At 37.6% G+C, this 16,734-nt stretch overlaps 1 protein-coding gene across 5 annotated transcripts in view; it reads left to right on the top strand.

The window, feature by feature from the left end:
• The window catches only part of Tmem87a (transmembrane protein 87A), a 52,043-nt gene that overhangs the window by 17,973 nt on the left and 17,336 nt on the right, over window positions 1-16,734 (top strand). For 3 of the 5 annotated variants that reach the window (XR_001233302.1, XR_001233300.1, XM_005381329.2), the window contains exons 7-12: window positions 1,307-1,424; window positions 7,966-8,027; window positions 9,020-9,203; window positions 10,546-10,645; window positions 14,173-14,266; window positions 15,547-15,618. Coding sequence is in view for 2 of the 5 variants with exons in the window: in XM_005381329.2 (XP_005381386.1) it covers window positions 1,307-1,424; window positions 7,966-8,027; window positions 9,020-9,203; window positions 10,546-10,645; window positions 14,173-14,266; window positions 15,547-15,618 (630 nt within the window). In the remaining 3 variants the exon portion in view is untranslated. Of the gene's footprint in view, window positions 1-1,306; window positions 1,425-7,965; window positions 8,028-9,019; window positions 9,204-10,545; window positions 10,646-14,172; window positions 14,267-15,546; window positions 15,619-16,203; window positions 16,273-16,734 lie in introns of all 5 variants that reach the window. The other 2 variants (XR_001233301.1, XM_005381330.2) reach the window with 1 other exon arrangement.

Here is a 16,734-nt window from a genome sequence, read left to right as displayed (position 1 = left end):
ACTGGGGATTAGACCCAGGGCTTTCACACTGAGCTAGATTCCTTAAAAAAGTTTTTTTTGAGTTTTTTTTTTTTTTTTAAATTTCTAGCTAAGTTGCTTGAATTTAGAATCTTCCTACTTCAGCCTCCCAGTGTGTTGGGATAATAGGTGTATACCACCACATCTGTCTTACACTTGTATTCTCTCTCTCTCATAATTTTTTTTTTTTTTGACAGGGTTTCCCTATGTAGTTCAGGCTGGTTTTGAATTCAACCTTGAGGTGATGCTTCTGCCTCAGCCTCCTAAGTGTTGGGATTGTAGCTGTACACCACCATGCCTGGTTCTGCATTTATATTCTTAAGTTACTACAGCCTCCTAGTAAATGTGTAGTTGAAGAGTCACCTAATCTGATTTATTTGACACTTGGGATTTGTATCATGAAATAGATTTTTGAACTCTTGGCAATTTTTTCTTGAGTTGTAGGACATTTTCAGTGTTAAAGAAAAAATTAGTTCTATAAAAAAATTACGATTATAAAACCTGTTACCCACATTGAGGAGTTTCATAGATGAGTGAAACTTAGCCAGATTCTTTGGATAAAAGATTGTAAGATAAGACAGTAATAAATTGCAAGTCTAAGTAGCAATATCTGCTTTCACACACAGGGAAGAAGTTTTCCTTGTCATCTCTTTAATTTGTGTGTCTTAGTCTTGTGCTAGGAAAGACTAGTGCTAGAAAGCAAGTCACCGTCCCTCAAAGGCTGGGATTTGGAGGCTGTTGCCTCAGGTTCCCTGGCTGCAGAGGCAGTGACTCTGTCCCTGTCATAGACTAACCCAGTGGTTAAATTTTCTAGTTACGTGGGAGCCTGTGTTAGCAGAAATTGTGGTAATCTTTCAAAGAGTGTTGAGTAAAAGGAATTAGATTCAGAAATTGGTATGCATTATTTATATTCACTGATTTCATCATGGATTTTGTAGGTTATTGAAATATTCCTTAGTTTTATGGAAACTTTGGGAAATACAGGCTAGCATGGTTTAAGGATTCAATTTAGTGATTTTACTTGACATTTACTTGAAAAAAAACAAACACATTACATGTGACTGGTATGTGTAAAAGGGTACAAGGCATCCTGTGGTAGTATTTTATAATCTAGCCTATTTGACTACATACACTATAGGCTAGTTAGATTTGTTGTTCCTTCTGTTTTAATGAAAGTGGTGGACTCTTCCATGTTTCTGAGGCACATTCTGGAGCAAGGTTTTCATATTGTGTTATGTGCTCTTAATTCTTTAGAATTGAAAGTTTCATGCCTTTCTTCCCTTTTTAGGCAATGCATGAACCACTGCAAACCTGGCAAGATGCACCATACATTTTTATTGTACATGTTGGCATTTCATCCTCAAAGGAGTCATCAAAAGAAAATTCACTACGTAATCTTTTTACCAGTAAGTTCATTGTTTTCTTAAATTTTGTGTTATTTTCTACTTGTGTCATACATAGTAGATAGGGTACAATTGCTTTAGATGAAAGAATCATTTAGTAAGAATGTTTTTGTGAAGTAGAAAAACTGGAGAAAAAAAATTAACATCTTTCTGCATTCAGTATTCCCAGGCACTTCCCAGGTACTTCTTTCATACATGCTTCCTTTTGAAGTATTCCAGGTATCGAATTGTGTTTTTCTTCCTCCTATTAAAATTTTTAATTAGTATCATGTTCTCAGTATTCTCTAAAGTAGAATTGTTAAAACTTGGTCAGGGCCTGGTGTGGTGGGGAGAGCCTATAATCACAGCACTCAGAAGGCTGAGGTAGGAGGACTGCTGCAAGTTCGAGTTTAGCCTGGGCTACATAGTTCAATGCCAGTCTGAACTACATAGCAAGACCCCATCTCAAACAAACAAACAAACGTGGTCACCAAGTCAAAAATCATTAGCATTGGTACTTCTTTGATGTCTCAAGACTTTCTGGTACATGTTATCCTGTTTGTGGAGTCATCACTTGTACTTAGAGTACCTCTCTGGTTGTATTTTCTGTGGTTTTCTATTTTTCTTCTTTCTGCCTTGCAGTTTCCTTTCCTACCTTCTTAGGTAGAATACTGAATAGAAACTGATGGTGGCCATCTTTGTCTTTTCCTGACTTAATTGGCAATATTTATACATTTGCTGTAAGTGTGATGTTTACTGTAGATTTTAAAAAATATTCTTCATTTGGTTATGAATGTTCTTTTTTATTGTATTTACCAAATATTTTCCTTTTTTCTTCTGCACATGCTAGGCAAATACTCGATCACCTGGTCACATTTCTAACCCTTCTTTAAAAATAATACAAAGAAGTGATGCTGTTTTATCAAGTCATTTGATTGTATTTATTAAAATTAGCCTTTTTTGTTTAATATGTTAGTGTGGCACATTATATTAATTGGCTTCTAATTTTAAATTTTTCTTGAAGGTGGGTTCAGTGGGGCACACCTATAACCCCAGCACTTGGGAAGCTGAAACAGGAGGATTGACATGAGTTTGAAGTTAACCTGGGTTACGTATCAGCAGTGAATTCATAAACTACATGGCACACCCCTTCTTAAGTTTCTTGAATGCCTGGGACTTGGTCTTGATTAACACCCATTGCCATCCCCACTCTCTGTCAATAGCTACATTGCTGAGTTCTGTTAGTATTTTATTAGGGTTGTTGTCTTATGTTCAAAGTAAGATTGGCCTATAATTTTTTTCTTACACTGTCTTCCTATGGATTTGGTTGTGTTAGTGTCATGCAATGAATTGGAGAATGTCCCTTTTAAAATATTCTTTCAAACAGTTTTTGTAAGTTTAAGCTTATCCAATCCTTGAGTGAATGGTAGAACATGTCTGTCATACTGTTTTGACCTGATGATCTTTTTGTCCACCCTCCCCTGACTGATTTTAAACATTTATTTTCTTTAGGAGTTATAAGTGTTTTGATTTCTTTTTTTTTTTCAATCTTTTTTTGGAGAAATTGTTCATTTCACTGAAGATTTCTTCTTTTTCTTCATTTCTTAATTAATTTCGTTTTTTGAGGGGTCACAGGGTCACAGTGGAAGTTCAGGACAACCTTGAACTCACTATGTGGCATAGTCTGGCTTTGAACTCACAGCACTCCTCCTGCCTCAGCCTTCAGAGTGCTGAGATGATAGGTGCATGCCACCATACCCAGCAAGACTTCTAAGTATTGATGAATTTATTCATGATATTTTTTTTTTATAAAAATCCATGATATCAGTAGATTTTACCAGGCAGGTGCTTTTGCCACTGAGCTAAATCCCTGGCCCTCAGTAGATTTTACAATTCTTAATATTGCTTTTGCCTTTTTAACTTGTTAAATCTTTTTAGAATTTTTAATTATTTTTATACCAGTGAATTAGCTTTTTGTCTTTGTTAATTTCCCAACATTTCTTTGTCTATTTTATTAACTTCTTTAATTTTTTTTTAATTTGACACTCCTTTAAACTTCTCTTTCTGATTCTTATGCTAAATATTTAACTCCCAATTGAGAAATGGGTCTTGTGCCCCGTGGAGGGATAGGGTGTATCAGATCTTGGCAAGCCTGTAGGCAGTCTGGTGCATGTCTGGACCCCTGAATATCTGCGTGCCTCTTGTTGTTTTGGGCCATGGCTTGTTTATCGGTAAACAGTCTCAGGAAGCAGTTGCTGGTATTTATTATTGGCCTTCTTTTTTCTTTCTTTCTTTTTTTTTTTGTAATTTAAAGGATGGAAGAGGAGCCCTGCTCCATTTTCTTTCAGCCTTTTTATGCATCAAACCTGGCTTTAGTCCTTACCCTTTTTGTTTGACTCCTGCTAATTTCAGTGCTCCCCTGAGAACTGCACTTAGAACTACCACAGCCTGCCTTTGGGCCCAGAGTCTAACATGAATGTGGATTTAGCTCTATATGTTTTTTTAAAAAATATATTTTATCCATTTATGGTTTAGAGCTAAGAAGATACATTAACTATACCATTTGAAAGTTCTAGAATTACCTTTCTAAAAGAATTTTATGTTCTCTTCATTAAAACCTTTGGTGACTCATCAGTGCCTATAAAATGTCCACATTTTGCAGCAAGATTTATAAAACTTTACAGTGTTTTCCAGTTTACTTTTTGTTGCTTTATGTCAAAATACTAATGTATGGCACTATGTACAGCTTAGACTAAATTTTTTAAAGTATACCACACAATTTTGAAACTTGCAGTGGTGATGATTGAACCTAGGCCTTCGACATACTGGGCTAGCACTCTACCATGAGCTGTATCCCCAGTCAAAACTTTTTGATTGTGTTATTTTCTCTGTATGGAAGGCTTTTTAATCTGTCTTGGAAAGTACATACCCAGCCTTTTTGATCTGGCTCAGAAATGATTCCTCTGGTATTTCCCAGCTCCCCTTCCCTGCTAGGTGGTAATCCATGAGAGAACACAAAACATCTTACTCATCTTTCTGCCATGTTTTTTTGCCTGCCTCCCTCCCTTCCTTTATTTCCTCCCTCCCTTCTCTACTTTCTTTTGCTTTTTTTTAAATGGCAGATAGTTCTTTCTTTATTGCAGCTACCCAGCTCCGCTATGGTGGTGCAGGGGCAGCTATAGCCAAACTATAAAGTAATGGATATGTCTGTGTTACAGTGAAACTTTGTTTATAAAAATAAAGGTGGCTAGAATGAGTCTTTGTGGTATGTTTTTTCTAGACTCTGGCATACAGTAAGCAAAAAATGTGACACAGATAGTCAGTGTTATCTTTGTTACTTGTTGCTGAGACAAAATACCTGACACGCAAAGTTAAAGGAGGAAAGGTTTATTGTAGCTCAGTTTGTAGAAATTTCAGTCCATAGTTGGTTGGCTCCAAGGCAGGGTGGCATGGCAGGGTGTATCACAGAGGAGAAACAGTCCACCGGGCAGGCAGAAGGCAGTAAGCAGCAAGCAGTGACTGCAGCAAGCAACAGTGGCAGCGCTCTTTCTGTCCCTTGTATTCTATGCAGGCTTTCAGCTTTTAGGGTGGTAGCACTCATACTCAGAGTGGGGCATCCTTAATGCTAGCATTGCACCATGAATCAGTCCCAGCATCACACACTAGATTTCAGCCAGCAACGAAAAACTCTCACCTATGACCGCAGGAGGCTTTGGAGGGACATCTAGATACAAGTCATTACAACTACTTATGTGTCCTTTTGTTAAGTTGTCATAATATTTAGATTTAATAACCAGTTCTCTGAAATTTTTTTGATTGCTATTATGAGTTCTTTCTTTTATTATTAGACTTGGTTTACTTTAATAATGTTACATCCTTTTGGCATGATAAACGGTAGGTGGAAAATTTTGATCAAATGGCTGTTATCATATGTCTGTCTCTAGAGATTATTACCTTTTAGGTAAATCAGATTTTTATTAATCATATCAAGAAACTACTCCAATTGTTTTTATCAAGTACAGTTTCTTTTTTAAAATTTTTTTTGAATTTATTTTAAAGAGAAAAAAAGAAAATTTTAAAACAAGGTAACAAGAGTAACAATGGTTAATACATTGCATATTGTTACCTTTAAATTAGTTACTCAGAGCACAAGATACAAGGCATTTAATTGTACAAACACTATTAGCGCAAACCTTTCTTTTCAATGAACTAAGAGAAATGGGCAGTATAATGATCTTAACTATCTTACATATATATAATGTATATTTATATATTATTTACACACATATATATATTATTTATTTATTTATGCTTTTCCCTTCTTTTCTTCTTTGCCCCATCCGAATTTCTTTCCTTTTGGACAGTTTCTTCCCATTTTACAATATATGTTGTACATATGGGATCCTTATTTACTTTTTTAGCTTCTCACACTAGGGAGACAATAGTGTTTACACATGTGAGTCCGGTTTATTTCACTTATGAGTATGGTCTCAAATTCCATCCATTTACCTATAAAGGTCTCAAGTTTATCCATCTTTATGGCTTAGTAGTACTCCATTTTAAAAAAAGACCGCATCTCTTTTAGCCATTCCTCAGTTGATGGGCATTTGGGTTGTTTCCAAGATCTAGCTATTACAAATTGTTATCATACTATAAATATGGGTACACATATATTGCTGTGGTACGATGCTTTTAATCCTGGGAAGATACCCAGAAGGGAAATAGCTGGATCAAATGGGACCTCCAATCCTAGTTTTTTGAGGAGTATCCACACATTTCCACAGTGGTGGCACCAGTCTACATTCTTAACAGTGGAGAAGGGTTCCTTTTTCCCCACCACCCCTCCAGCATTTGTTATTGGTGGATTTCTTGATAATAGCCATTCTTTCTGGGGTAAGATTGAATCTAAGTGTCGTCTGCATCCATGCCGATCTATGCTAGTAAGCCAGTAGTAGCTTTTTGGTGGGGTAGTGGATAATCTCAGTGAGCTTGTGCCTTTTGGCCAAGGCCAAACTGATTTGGCGTGTAGCCATCAGTGCACCTTCCTCAGGCCTGAGCCCAACTGGGAGCCACTAGATGGAGCCAGCAGCTGCTCTGAGTTCTGAGCTCAGCCAGCCCCTCTCCATGATGGCTCCCAGCCAGTTGCTCTTTTGTGTGGGACGACTAAGCCCTCAGCACTCACTGCCAGCTAGTGCAGTCCTTCATGTCCGCTGCTCCCCTCCACTGCAGTGTCTTTCCGTGGAGGCCTCTGGGGTCGCCAGCAGTCACCATGTGTCCGCAGGTTTGAACTGCTCTTCTCATGCAGAATCTCGTCTCAGGGAAAAGGTGCCGCCATGCCAGCTACCTCCTTCTTTGTTGGAGTTTGTCTCTTCATTCTCTCCGTGGGCTTCAATGCATTCTTCAGATCCTTCCTGGGTCCAGGGGACCCACTTCCTTCTTGTCTTCTTTGCATTGCTGTATTCCAGCATCTGGGCGGCAATTCTCAGGCTCTTTCTCTGCTGCTAACCACTCTGTTACCTTGGTGCTCCATCAAGTACAGTCATAAAATAGTCAATTTTAAAATAATTTTGTCAGTTACAGACAATCTTATAATAGCTGATAAGTTGCTTCAGAAAGACAAATCTTTCAGATTGATGTTGCCATCATTTTTTTGGCTTGTTTACTTTGTTGTTAGTTTTTGAAAAATATTAACTAGTGAGTTTGGGAAAGTCTGCTTCTGATTTTATTTGATGGTACTTTATGTCCTTCTGAACTTTTGAGTTCTTTTCATTTTGATATGAGGCTCCTGGATGTATGATTAGGAAGCTGGGTAGTGTTTCACTTTATTTTACTAGGAAGGCTGTATGATTTGTGGGAGTCCAAATGAATTTGTAGGGTTCTGAAAATGGTACCTCAGTGTAGCAAATTTTCATAAAATTGAAGTCAGAAAAAACCAGGGAAATACAGGTGAGGGACAACAGACAAAGATGGTGGCAGAACGAAGAAAGCAAATGCTATAAAACATATGAGTGATACGTTGAGAGGAAAAGCGTATGTGAAGAGTGCTTGGAATTTAGAGATGTGCACCCTTGGATAGCTTAGCTTATAGAGCGGAGGACTGTAGGCAGACATTTGTGGAACTTAGAGGAGGTGGGATCCTTCCAGGTGGCAGTCCGAGAGGGCTTTGTGGAGGATGTATTGTCCGTCTAGTCCTTATAGGATAGCAGTTTGGAGAGAAAGGCTTCCTTACCTAAGACTACCTAAGACTACACTTACCTAAGACTTCCTTAGGTAAGACTACTTCCTTAGGTAAGACAACTCTTCCTTACCTAAGACTACACTTCTTACCTAAGAGTGGGTGTGAAAGTCTATGGAGGACACAGAATGACTGAGAATACTTGATGATTTTCAGAGTGCTGCACAAATGTAATGCGGTGTTCACCAGGTCAGATGTATGTGACCCAACAAAAATGTTACTGATTGTTTTGAATAACAATAATGTTATTAATTCATTCAAATACTAGACTGCATTTTGGTTTAAATTTCTGGGTCTATTCAATTAATTCTGAGGACTCTATTTTGGCAGTGACTGTTGAAGTGAAGGGTCCCTATGGATACCTCACACTTGAAGACTATCCTCTGATGATTGTAAGTAAACATATTTTGGGGATTTTTTTGTGTGGTGGGGTTTTTTTGTTTTGTTTTGATTTTTTTGAGACAAGAGTCTTTGTTATATATGACCTTGGCATTCCTTGAACTCACTGTGTACAGTAGACTAGTTGTAAACTTGGAATCTGTCTCAGCCTCCAAGAGAACTGAGACTACAGGTGTACACCACCATGCTGCACATGACTTTATTTTTAACGTCAGCATTACCTGAGTTTAGCTTTAAAGCTTCTCCCTGTTTTCTGACAGTATGCTTTTTTAAAGAATTGTTCCTGCACCGTTGAGAAAATGTTCTTGATGTTCCAGAATTTTCAATGGACTATGACCTTGGCAGAGTTAGTGGCCCTATAAGCCTTGTTTTTTAACCTATAAAGTGAGGTTAATATTGTATGGATTTTGGACATGGAAAGTACATCAAAGGTCCTCTCACATTTCACATTCTCACAAGGCATGTCTTGCTGGAACCCTGTAGTTTCTGAGCCCATTAGAATAACTAAATGGCCACACGTTCTCCTCTTCACTGTGTGGATGTGGGAGAAATGTACCTCTGTGTCTGAAAATATCTGGTCTGTTTTCAGGCTATCCTTGTTCATAGTTGCTCTCCTTCCTTTCTCTTGGAGAGTTTTCCCACTGTGTTGTGTTTTGTGATTGCTAGATGCATCCCTACCTTGTTTTGCCTTTTTTCCTCTTCCATGTTGTTTTCACCTACATGATTTGGGGTTGTAAGGTGAAGAAATTATTAATACGGGAGCAGTTACTTCTTGAGGATGAGTCCTTGTGTAGTCTGTCTCTGCTTAAGAGACTGTGTTTTATATTTGCTAATAACTTCAAAGATAAAATTGCTGGTCAAGTAAAAGGTAGAATATGTACCTCGTTATTTTCTTATAATTTGTTAAGATCGTATAGATTCTAAATACAGATACTGGACTCTTGGCTCTAATTCTCCTTTTTGTCTCTTACCCATTGGGTGACAGTTCTTCATGGTGATGTGTATCGTGTATGTCCTGTTTGGTGTTCTGTGGCTGGCATGGTCTGCCTGCTACTGGAGAGATCTACTGAGAATTCAGTTTTGGATTGGTGTTGTCATCTTCTTGGGAATGTTTGAGAAAGCTGTCTTCTATGCAGAATTTCAGAATATTCGCTATGAAGGAGAATGTGGTATGTAATACATATTTGCCAGTTTCTGGAAGTACGTTTTTTTAAAGAATTACTCCTGCACAGTTGAGAAGACTTCCTTGAAGTTCCAGACTTCCCATTAGACTCTGACCTTAGCAGAGTTGGTGCCCTCTAAGCCTTGTTTTTTAACCTATAAAATGAGAAGGTCGTTGATGAGATGTATGAAAATTTTCGTAAGATTAGCAGTTGTTAAATAGGTTTACATTTTCAAATACTTACCAGAATAACTTAAGCAGAATCACTTAAAATTGTGACTTTAAATTTCATAACTTAGAGCTTTAGTGGGGTACGAGTAAGTTTACTGAAATACGCTTGCCAGAGATAAAGTAGTGCCCATTTTGGAAATGATTATTACCATCATCAAATGTCAATTGCCATTGATATATACATCACCATTATTCTATACATCTCAGGAAGAAAGTAAACAATGTCAATTTGATTGTAAGATGGTTTTGATTTTAACACAAACCTTTATTTATTTATTTATGGGACAGGGTCTCACTGTGAGGTTCAGGCTGATCTTGAACTCATTGTGTAGCCTAGGCTGGCCTTGAACTCACTGTGATCCTCCTTCCTCAACCTCCTAAGTGCTGGGATTACAAGCATGCACCTCCATGCTGGCCATAAACTTTCATTTTAAAGGTCTCAGTTCATCTAGGAATTGATAAAAACACAATAATACCAGCTGGGTGTGGTGGCACACACTTGTAGTCTCAGCACTGGGGAGGCTGAGACAGGAGGATCTCTTTGAGTTAGAGGCCAGCAGAGGCTATGTAATGAGTTTAAGCCTGAACTATGTAGTGAGACCCTGTCTCAAAAAAAAAAAAAGAGAAAAGAAAAAAGATAATAGGAAGAAGCTTATGGTTTAGTAAGGTAAATTAATTATAACAGAAATTCTTCTGTACTGAAATAGCTTCAGTTCCCTCTCAGACCATTTAAGTATTAATAATTATTGTTTTAGGTTATACTAATTAGATCTTTTCCATGTCTTTGTGAGGATTGGAAATAGCTATAAAACTGAAAATCATATACATGCAAGAATATGTGTATGTTTTGTGCTTTTCGATGTATAGCTATACGTCATGGCTTTTAGAAATGGTAGGGGAGGGGGCTGGGGATTTAGCTCATTGGCAAAAGCGCCTGCCTGGCAAGCGCAAGGTCGTGAGTTTGGTACCGGAGAAAAACCGGAAAAAAAAAAGAAGTATTTGTTTTTAGTAGGGTGAATCCCAGTGCTCATTCTGAAGTTCTACATTTTGGCATTGGGATTAAGCCTTTTAGTGAGCTTAAAATACTGCACCATTTCTTCTTTTCTTTTTCCTTATAGTTCAAGGAGCCTTGATCCTTGCAGAGCTGCTTTCGGCAGTCAAACGCTCTTTGGCTCGAACCCTGGTCATCATAGTCAGTCTGGGATATGGCATAGTCAAGTGAGTATTAATTTTCTCTATGAGAGAACTAATTAAAATACTGACTGAATTGGTATACTATTTCAAGTTCCCAGTGTTATAATTCTGGGAGAGCTGATAATCAAAAAGTAATTTTCAGGAAAGTTATTTGAAATTTGTAGCATTGTAAGTGTTAGGAAAACTTACGGGTTCAGGCAAGGCACACCTGCAGGAAGACCTACCGTGTAGTAAATAATGTCAGAACACCAACTCTTAGAATAAATATGTGACTTTTCCAGAATACTTTTTCCAAATCAAGACTTTTTATAAGGAAGAGCATGACTATCTGAAAAGTCCCCCCCACCCAGAAAAATTTTATTGAGTGCCCCATGTACGTTAGGCATTGTTTTAAGCCCTGGGTAAACAGAAAGTAAACAAAAGATTTACAGTTTACATTTGCAGTTTCGTATAGACATCCTTGAGCTGAATATATGATGTCAGTGAAAAGTACTACGGAGCAGAGAAAGAGTAAGGTGACTGGGAGTGCTGGGCAGGGGCTGGCGCTCGCAGTTCAGTAGGGTTGTCAAGGGAAGCTTTGCTTAGTGACTTTTAAGCAAATACCTGAAGGAAGAGGGAGCTGAGATGTGATCAGATTCTGAACGTGCTTTGAAGGTTAGAGCCAGTGGAATGTCCTGGTGAATGAAATGTATGGAGTGAAAGACAGTAGGAGCAAAGGATGATGCCGTTTTGGTCTGATCAAGTTTCGGGAAGAAATTGACATTTACTGGGTTCAGGAAGCACTTAGATGGCATATATTTGGGTAGAGCAGGATTAGGAATTCAGCTAGATGGCCACATGGAGGAGGTAAGGGAGAAAGGGTGGGGCAGAGATAGTAAGTTTAGGCATCATCAAGATTTACATGTTGTTTAAATTCATTAGACTGGGGGGCTGGGGATTTAGCTCAGCGGCAAAGCGCCTGCCTGGCAAGCACAAGGTCGTGAGTTCGGTTCCCGGTACCGGAGAAAAACCAAAACCAAAAAATAAAAAAATAAAAAAATAAAGTCATTAGACTGGATTTGGCTGCCAAGAAAGTGAATATTTATAAAGAAGACATTCAAAGACTGGGCTTTTGAACATTTTCTGTTATTTAGAAATTAGTGACATGAAATACAGCTAGCAGAGGAAATTGAAGATTAAGCAGTATGGTGGGAGGTGAACTGAAGATTGTGTTTCAAGGAGTGATTGTGTCAGGTGCTGCAAATAGGTCATGTAAGGTGACTGAGAAGTACTCATGGGACTTTATTGCATGTTAATTGTGTTAGTCACTGTAACAGGAACAGTTCTGATAAAGTGCTAAGGACTGGGACAGAAGTCCAATTGGCAGGAATTCAACCGAGAATAGGAGAGAATTGGAGTTAGTCAGATACATAGTTATTTAAGGAGTTTACCTTTAAGTAGGATTAGACCAATGGCGGAGAATAGTGTTAATTCTTAAAATGCATTTATTCATTTAACAAATATTTAAGTGCTTCCTGTATGCCAGGAAGTACTCAGAATATCGGGGGTTTAATAGCAGAGGGAAATTTTCTGTGTCCTTAAAAAGCTTGTTTTTTCTAGTCTCTAACAAAAAACAAAGAAGGAAAGTGGTGGGGGGAGATTTCGCCAGGTGTGAGATAAGCCAGTGCATTTCATTTCAGACTGTACCACTATAATGAATCACTTGGGAATTTTGTTAAAATGTAGATTCTGATTCAGTAGGATTTCGCTTTGTGTCTGTGTGCACATGCACACATGTATATGTGCCTAGGATTGAACCCAGGGCCTCACACTTTCTAGACAAGTGTTCTACCACTGACCTACAACCCCAGCCTCTCTCCCGCCTTTAAATTTTGACATAAGATCTAGGTATGTTGCGTAGGCTGGTCTCAACTTCTGATCCTCCTACCTCAGCCTCTGGAGTAGCATGTGCCACCCATGCCTGGCTAGGATTTTTAAAATTAAGGATCTAAGATTTCCTCTTTCAAACAAAAGTTGCTCAAAAGGCTTTTCGTATATCTTTGAGCTTTGAGCTTGCAAATGTACCATTTATTAAAGAATTATTAAAAATTTTTAGATTTGGTATTATAGTATATTTTTTAAAGCCCTCATTTGTTTAAAACACATACTGAAATGTATATAAATAAATGGTATGCTGTCTAGGACTTGCTTCCAGATAATATGAAAGGTTGGGAAAGCATGGGGTATACATGCAGCAGAACTAACCATAGGTTGGTAGTTGTCCAGACTAGGTGATGTGTTTGTCCATAGGGCTTTGTTATATTGCTTATTGAGTGTTCCATATTTTTTCTTAAAGATATGTAAGATATATAACCAGGACCAGGTCGTAAGTTGTAATACCATAATTGCATACCTATTGTGCGAGTATGTTCCAGAGACGCCCGCGATAGGTAAAAATCCACAAAGTAGTGGTGTTATATTTATTTTATTATTTATATGTATTTTAAGGCTTTATAAACCCTTTCTACACTCCTATAAAACTTTCCCATTCTCTCATTAACCTTTCCCACACTCTTATAAACACTTCATATGCTCTTAAACGTGTTCTACACTCTTAAACCTACATAATTTTAACAACATGTAAAATTCTATATGGGTACTCACCAGTGAAGTATACTGCAACTTGAATGATGAAGATCATGAATTATGTCACTGCAGTACTGATGGTGATGAAGGTGATGATGATGAGATGAATGTACTGCACAGCTGAAAAGAGCAGTACAGCTCTTTTGAAGGCACCACTTCATCAGGTGCTTCCTCAGGTGGTGCAGTATCTTTGCCCTGGGTCATAACTGATCTCTTCTTCCGAGTGATGAATGTAGTTATGGGGAGTTGCTGGTGCTGCTTTTTCTTCTGAGAAGGTTTTTATAAAATTTCCATTGTATATAGTATGGTATTCATCCATGTATTACTGAAGAAATACATACTGTATTTTATTTTGATTTAATCTTTTAATATGTTTGAATTAGCATTTTTAATATTTTTTATAGTTTTACATTTTTAGGCAAAGATAATTAAAATCAAAGTATTATATAAATACCTATATACTGCAAAATCTCCGTGATACAGAATTAGATACATATTTTTTTAATTCCTGCAATACAGTGAAGTGCAATAAGTGAACTACGATGTAGCGAGGGACGACTTGTACTGTATTTTTTTTTTTTTTTTTTGGCGTTGCTGGGTATTGAACCCAGTGTCATGTATGTGCTAGGCAGGTGCTTTACCACTGAACTACATCCCCAACGCTTTTGATTTTTAAAAATTTTGAGGCAGCATCTCATTAAATTGTCCAGGCTGACTGAATTTGTGATCCTCCTGCTCCAGCTTCCTGAGTAGCTGGGATTATAGGGATGAGCCACTATGTCTGGCTCTCTTATGTTCTTCTAAGCTGAATTGTGTGTGTTATTTATCATGAAACTGTTGACCTGCACTAACATAAGTCACTGTTACTTAGCTTGTTGAGAGTTCTGTTTCCTGTGTACTCAGTGTCTTTTTGCTTTCTTCTTTAGGCCTCGCCTTGGCGTCACTCTTCACAAGGTGGTAGTGGCAGGCGCTCTCTACCTTTTGTTCTCTGGTATGGAAGGAGTCCTCAGAGTTACCGGGGTCAGTACTGTTTGGCCTGATTTTTTGTGATCAATTCAGTTCTCTTGGTTTTGTCTTGAGAGGATGCAGAGTACATTGGAAATGTCAGTGGTCTTCTACTACCTCTAAGCTCTGATTTTTAAAATGTATGTACAGGTTAAGTATCCCCTTTTATTTTAAAAATTTTTAGTAGTGCCTGTTCGCCATGTGTAGTGATTACATTCATTGTGGAGAATTGGTGCATGTACATGACACATCCAAATTCTTTTTATGTCCCTTCCCGCCTGCCTTCCTCCTTCCAGATTATCCCTTTTATGAGATGCTTGGGACCAGAAGTGTTTCAGATTTCAGAATTTTTCAGGTTTTAGAATATTTGCATACGTTTTACTAAATAAATGTTTCTAAACCAGAAATCTGAAATCCAGAATGCTCCAAAATATAAACTTTTTGAGTGTCACAGATTTGGGGTTTTGAATTAGAGAATACTCAACCTGTATTACTCATTTTTTTCTTTTTAATCTGTCTTTCAGACCTTTATAAATTTAATGTGTGATGTAGAATAAATGCTTCTCCACCTAGGTCCAGATTGATAATTATGTAATTTCTTCTCCCAGGGAGTGGACCCCATTCTTGAATAAGGGGCATGCTTTGGGACTAGGGACTTACTGGTTAATCCAAAGTATCAGTGCTCTTTGCTTATCTAGTACTTGAGTTTTTAAAACTTAGTGAAAATGCAGCAAGTTAAATTTCACACTGTCCTTGAGAATCACATTCCCTTTGGTAGGGAAGGAAAACAAAGCACTGAGATTTAAGTGATAAAGTATGTTAGAAGTGGATTAATGTGGTGAAATAGGTTTCCTTGGTCCATTCCAATTAGTATTTTATTTATCTAAAAAATCATTTTGCAAAAACCTCTTAGACTCAAGTTGGTAAATTCTGTAAACTTGGCTTTGCCCTCAAAACTGGATTCATTAAGCTTTGTCTTATTTTTTTGAGACAATGTCTCACTATGTAGTTCAGGCAGGCCTTGAACTCAGTATGTAGCTCAGGCTGCCCTGGAACTTGCTGTGGTTCTCCTCCCTGTCTGCTGCATGCTGGGATTATAGATGTGCCCCACTACAGATCATAAAATTTTGCAATAAATTTCCCCATAATTAAAACACTTTGGGATTGCAGATTTGTTTTTCAAACCATACTGTCCTCTGTATGTAATCTTCAACCCTTTTACCAATTTTTTTTCCTCTGTATGTCAACTTCAACCCTCTTACCATGTTTTTTTCTTTCTTCTGCTGATGCTGTAGTATTTTTCTTATTCTTTGGCTTTGATGCTAAACCTGGCCCTCTCAGCAGTTGATGCCTGTATTATTTTATGGATATCCTTTCAACAATGTCTTGGTGATTGCATTATTTGGATTACATAGAAAGCATCATATATAAATTTGTGGAAACTAACAAATAGTTTGGGGACAGATAATTGCCTTACATTTTATTTTAGGGTGTGCTGTTTGTAAAGTTTCATTTTATTACAGTTTGGGAAATCAATAATTCTTAGTACATTAACTATCGATACAGTAACCAGAAGGATTGTATTAGGCCTATAGCCTAGATTACAATAATAGGAACTCAGGATGGTATGGAGGTTATAAACATTACAACTTTTTTGATGTTATCACCTCTTACATGGATCTTAGTATTCTAGGAACTCTGGTAATTAGCAGCAACTTCATTGTATTGAGATTATAATTGTAATTTGTGTAACACTTAAGTAGCTATATGTTCTAGGTGAATGCTTATAAGAAGGGAAGAATGATGTCAAGTGTTAGTCCTTTTTATATTTCTTTTCAGTTCAAATGCAAAGCTATTCCAGATGATTATGTAAATATAAAATCTTGCACTGGTTTCTTCTGTGTGCCTTTCTAGCAGTCTGTTTTTCACCACCTCTTTTTCTTTGTCTGCAGGCCCAGACTGATCTTGCTTCCTTGGCCTTTATCCCCTTGGCTTTTCTAGACACTGCCCTGTGCTGGTGGATATCCTTCTCACTGGCTTGTTTGATGTGCTCCATTTTCTTCCCTTGGAGATGGGTTTTTGCTAATCTTTCTGGAGAGCTTTTCCCAGTTTGTTGATGTCTCCTTGATCTGGGAAATACTGTGTAATATTTTAAGTGTTAACAACTTGAGAGTTCAGGTAAGCAATTTTTGTTGTTTTAATTTTTAAAATCAAGAGTTAATGCTTGTGGACTGCATGCGAGTTAAGTCTTCTGGCATTTCTGTCTCTTACATGAGCACTTCATGTTGATTTTTGATTTATTTTCTGACCTTACTTTGGTATTAGAATCACTAGTTCCTCTTGATTCTGCTCTTCTTAGCTTCTAGCAGTTACTAAGAGCTTTGAAACTTAGGAAAAGTGGTTGATCCTTAAAATATGGTTTGGTTCTTTCGAAACGCTTACATAGGTTTAGCAGGTTTTAATCCTTACAAGGTGTTTTGTTG

This window comes from Chinchilla lanigera, unplaced genomic scaffold, assembly GCF_000276665.1.
Source record: "Chinchilla lanigera isolate Chin_1 unplaced genomic scaffold, ChiLan1.0 scaffold00015, whole genome shotgun sequence".
Classification (NCBI taxonomy): domain Eukaryota; kingdom Metazoa; phylum Chordata; class Mammalia; order Rodentia; family Chinchillidae; genus Chinchilla; species Chinchilla lanigera.
Note: the sequence above shows the minus strand (reverse complement) of the source record. Positions and strands in the feature narration are given on the sequence as shown.